This window comes from Penaeus monodon, chromosome 39 (assembly GCF_015228065.2).
Source record: "Penaeus monodon isolate SGIC_2016 chromosome 39, NSTDA_Pmon_1, whole genome shotgun sequence".
In the NCBI taxonomy this organism is placed as follows: domain Eukaryota; kingdom Metazoa; phylum Arthropoda; class Malacostraca; order Decapoda; family Penaeidae; genus Penaeus; species Penaeus monodon.
In genome coordinates this window covers 33,069,802-33,074,801 of record NC_051424.1, presented here as the reverse complement: position 1 = coordinate 33,074,801, position 5,000 = coordinate 33,069,802, and the positions used below count along the sequence as shown (strand labels likewise).

The 5,000-nt window shown below is 52.2% G+C and overlaps 1 protein-coding gene across 1 annotated transcript in view; it reads left to right on the top strand.

Moving 5' to 3' along the window:
• LOC119597555 (aminopeptidase N-like) overlaps positions 1-5,000 on the top strand; it is a 29,792-nt gene that overhangs the window by 10,169 nt on the left and 14,623 nt on the right. Inside the window, exons 7-9 of the mRNA XM_037947132.1 lie at positions 2,490-2,646; positions 3,882-3,963; positions 4,704-4,761. Coding sequence (XP_037803060.1) covers positions 2,490-2,646; positions 3,882-3,963; positions 4,704-4,761 — 297 coding nt within the window. The remainder of the gene's footprint in view (positions 1-2,489; positions 2,647-3,881; positions 3,964-4,703; positions 4,762-5,000) is intronic.

Below are 5,000 nucleotides of genomic sequence, written 5' to 3'. Positions count from 1 at the left end.
GAGAGAGAGAGAGAGAGAGAGCACGAGAGAAGAGAGAAAGGAGAGAGAGGAGAGAGAGAGAGAGAGAGAGAGAGAGAGAGAGAGAGAAAAGAGAGGAGAGAGAGAGAGCAAAGAGAGAGAGAGAGGAGAGAGAGAGAGAGAGAGAGAGAGAGAGAGAGAGATACAAAGATAAAGAGGGGAATAGAGTGAGCGAGAGGAGTGCCTGAAAGTGAAAGCAAGGGTGAGAGTGACTGGAGGGAGATTAAATAGATGGAGAGAAAACACACAACATCCAACTGTTATTCTTTCCCTCCCACTTCCTCCCTTTCTCTCCCTCTCTTCCACTTCCTCCCTTTCTCTCCCTCTCTCCCACCTCCTCCCTTTCTCTCCCTCTCTCCCACCTCCTCCCTTTCTCTCCCTCCCTCCCACCTCCCCCCTTTCTCTCCCTTTCCCACTTCCTCCCTTTCCTCCCTCTCCCCACCTCCCCCTTTTCTCCCCTCTCTCTCACCTCCCCCCTTTCCTCCCTCTCTTCCACTTTTCCTTCCTCCTTTTCTCTCCCTCCCTCCCCCTCCTCCCTTTCTCTCCCTCCTTCCCTTTCCTCCCTTTCTCTCCTCTCTCCCACCCCTCCCTTTCTCTCCCTCTCTCCCACCTCCTCCCTTTCTCTCCCTCTCTCTCACCCCCTCCCTTTCTCTCCCTCTCTCTCACCTCCTCCCTTTCTCTCCCTCTCTCCCACCTCCTCCCTTTCTCTCCCTCTCTCCCACCTCCTCCCTTTCTCTCCCTCTCTCCCACCTCCTCCCTTTCTCTCCCTCTCTTCCACCTCCTCCCTTTCTCCCCCTCCCCCCCCCCTCCCCCCTTTTTCTCTCCCCCTCTTCCCTTTCCTTTCCCTTTCTCTCCCTCCCTCCCACCTCCTCCCTTTCTCTCCCTCTCTCTCACCTCCTCCCTTTCTTTTCCCTTCCCCCCACCTCCCCCCTTTCCTCCCTCTCCCCAAAAACCCCCGCCCCCTTTCTCTCCCTCTCTTCCATTTTCTTTTCCTTTCTCTCCCTCCCCCCCCCCTCCTCCCTTTCTCTAAACCTTTCCTTTCCCTTTTTTCTCACCCCCCCTTTTTTCCCCTCTCCCTCTCTCCCCCCTCCCCCCTTTTCTCCCCTCTCTTCCATTTCCCCTTTCCCTTTTTTTCCCCCTCCCCCCCACCCTCCTCCCTTTCTTTTCCCTCTCTCCCACCTCCCCCTTTTCTCTCTTCCCCCTCCCCCCTCCCCCCTTTTTCTCTCCCTCTTTTTTCCAATTCCTATCTTTCTCCCCCCTCTCCCCAAACCCCTTTCCCTTTCTCTCCCTCTTCCCACCTCCCCCCTTTCTCTCCCTCTTCCCACCCCCTTTCCTCTTTTCTCTCCCTTTTCTCTCCCCTCCCCCCTTTTCTCTCCCCCCTCCCCCTCCTCCCTTCCTCCCTCTTTTCCCCTTTCCCCCTCCCTTTCTCCCCCTTTTCTTTCCACTTCCCTCTCCCTCTCCCCCCACCTCCTCCCTTTCTCCCCCCTTTCCTCTCCCACCTCCCCCCCTTTCTCCCCCTCTCCCCCCACCTCCTCCCTTCCCCTCCCTCTCTCTCCCCCCCCTCCCTTTCTCCTCCCTCTCTTCCACTTCCCCCCTTTTCCCTCCCCCCCTCCCTCCCACCTCCTCCCCTTTCCCCTCCCTCCTCTAAACCCCCTCCCTTTCTCTCCCTCTTTTCCCATTTCCTCCCTTTCTCTCCCCCCCCCTCCCACCTCCTCCCTTTCTCTCCCTTCTCCCCCCACCTCCCCCCTTCCCTCCCTCCCCCCACCTCCTCCGTTTCTCTCCCCCCTCTTCCACTTCCCCCCCCTTTCTCTCCCTCCCTCCCACCTCCCCCCTTTTTTCCCCCCTTTCCCTCCCCCTCCTCCCCTTCCTCGCTCCCCCCCAAACCCCTTTTTTCCCCTCCTCCCCCCCCCGGGGTCTCTTTCCCCTTTTTGCCACCCCTCCCTTTCCCTCCCTCCCTCCCACCCCCTCCCTTTCCCTCCCTCCCCCCCCCGCCCTCTTTCCCCTCGGCCACCCCCCCCCTTTCCCCCCCCTCCCCCCCCACCCCCCCCCTTCCCCCCCTTCCTCCCCCTTCCCCTTTTCCCCTCTGCCACCCCCCCCCTTTCCCTCGCTCCCTCCCACCCCCTCTCTTTCCCTCCCTCCCTCCCCGTCTCTTCCCCTTCCCCCCCCCTTTTCCTTTCCCCCCCTCCCCCCCCCCACCCCCCCCCCCTTTTTCCCTCCCTCCCCCCCCGTCTCATTCCCTCTCCCATCGCCCCCTTTTCCCCTCCCCCCCCTCCCACCCCCCCCCTTTTCCCTTCCTCCCCCCCCCGTCTCACCCCCCTTTCTGCCCCCCCCCCCCCTTTTCCCTCCCTCCCTCCCCCCCTCCCTTTCCCCCCTCCCTCCCCTTTCTCTTCCCCCTCTGCACCCCCCTCCCTTTCCCCTCCCTCCCTCCCCGTCTCATTCCCTCTGCCATCGCCTCCCTTTCCCTCCCTCAGGTCGAACCTTCTTGGCAGATGAAGGAACAGTTCGTTGTATCTGATCTTCACTACGTGTTCGGCATCGACAGCCTGGAATCGTCTCACCCAATTAGCGTCCCCGTCGTCAGCCAAGAGCAGCTGGGCGAGATCTATGATGTCATTGCTTACGTCAAAGGTGAGGGGTTTAATGGCCATCTATGACGTCAAATTGTAGCCACTGGGTGGCCAAGCCAGCCCAAGTCAGTGCTGGTCCCAAGCCCGGATAAATAGAGAGAATGATTACCTAAAAGGTACCACCGGCACTCTCCGTGGAAAGGAACTGGGGACCCTACCACGTACTCACTCCAAGAGCATCACAACGTGAAAACTGCAATTGAGTATCATGCTGTGACCACGGCGGCTCAGACATGAACCTCCCGTTAAAAAAAAAATGACGTCAAAGGTGAGTTTTTTTCTGATCATCTATGACGTCAAAGGGTGTGGGGTTTTTGATAATCTATGACGTCATTGCTTACGTCAAAGGTGAGGGGTTTGATGGCCATCTATGACGTCAAAGGTGAGGTTTTTTATGAGCATCTATGACGTCAAGGGTATGGGGGATTAATAGTCTATGACGTCATTGCTGAAGCCAAGGTGAGGTTTTTATAGCTTATGTCGTCATTGCTTGCTTCAAAGGTGAGGTTTTATGATCATCTATGACGTCACAGGTGAGGGTTTATTGATCAACTATGACGTCACAGATTAGGGGTTTTGATAATCTATGACGTCACTGCTTAGGTCATAGGTGTGTTTTTTATAGGTTATTTTTTTAAAATCATCTATGACGTGAAAGGTGACGGGTTTTGATAATCTATGACGTCATTGTTTCCGTCAAAGGTGAGAGGTTTTGATTTTTCGTCATCATCGCAATCAGTCATCATTATCAACATCACATAATCACCGCCATGCTTATCGCTGATGAAGTCATTATCACTGTCATCGTCGTTAACATCCAGTATCCTTATTATATACTAGTCATCACGACGTAAATATTAAAGTACAGAATATGTTGCAATGTATTATAATGTGAAGAACAAAAAAAAAAAAAAAAAAAAAAAAAAAAAAAAAGATACGATTTTCAATTATATATATAAAAAACATACTACATATCATTGCCATTATCAGTAACAAAGAATAAACAAAGAGATCAAATGAGCACAATAAGGAACGTTAATAGCTGTATATAACAAATGCATTGGTATAACAAACAGCAAATGCATAGACACAACGTTCATAGGCATATATAACAAATGCTTGAATAATGCCTATATAATAAACGCATTAAGAGTAACCCACGACGTTGTGTCCATGCATTTGTTATCCATTATATCTATGCATGATGAATAACCCACGATGCCTCTCACGCCACAGGGGCTTCGATCATCCGCATGATGAACTACTTCCTGGGCGAAGAAACTTTTCGAAAGGGCATCTCCAATTACCTCAAGGCTTTGTGAGTTCCTCCAGATCTTGCTCCTTCGCCTCGCTAACTCTCCCTCTCTCCCGCGCGAATTTAGCTTCGGGCTAATGCAGTTGTAGAGAGGATTTGTATATATATATCCTGAAGGTTAATTGGCTATGTCTGCTTAGTTTCGGTCCTTCTGTCTGTCGAAAGGTCTGTTCATCAGGATGTTTATTCGGGATGTTTGTCTCTTTCCCTGGTCTGTCCACCTGGTTATCTTGCTGTTTATTTCTGTTGAACGAAATGTTTTCTCTTTCGCTTTCCGCCAGAGTTTTTTTTTCTATCTATCGTATATCTTTGTCTGTTTCTGTTTCCGTTCTCCAGAATGGGTTTATTTTAACTTCCGTCTCTCGGTCTCTATTTCTCCATCTATCGAAATGTCCGTTTCTCTCTCTTTCGAATTGTCTCTCTTTGTCTTCCATTCGCTTTTTCTTTCTCTCTGCATCTCTGCGACTCTGCTTTGCTGCTCTGTTTTCTATGCTTATCAACAAAAAAATCGCGAAATGCTAATGATGTTCAATTTAATGAGATTCGCGACTTTCGAGAGATGAAGGAGAGATTAATCTATGAATCTACATTTCTGTTTAATAATTTTTAGTAGCAAGTCAATAAGATTAATGTTGCTTTAGCTCTTTGTGTAGCAGTTGGTGTGCCTTGATAGCGGGATATTATAACTGAATTATATACTGCATATTTTATGTAGCTTGTACTTACTGACGCCCTTCCGGCAGCGCATACGACGCGGCCGAACAGGACGACCTGTTGCGGAGTCGTGCCCCGACGTCGGAGGCTCGGCCACGAGACGGACTCGCTGGCACGCCGCGTCACGCGTGAGGACAGTAGGAAGGGGACGTGCAGAGGGGTAGGTCGCAAGGGGGAAGGACGCGGCGGGGACGTCGCAGGGCAGGGGTATGGAGGGAGGGCGGGGAGGGAGGGTAGAGGAAGATGCAGTGGTCTTGAGGGAGGGAAATGAGAGGGAGGGAGAGAGAGAGGAGAGAGAGAGAGAGAGAGAGAGAGAGAGAGAGAGA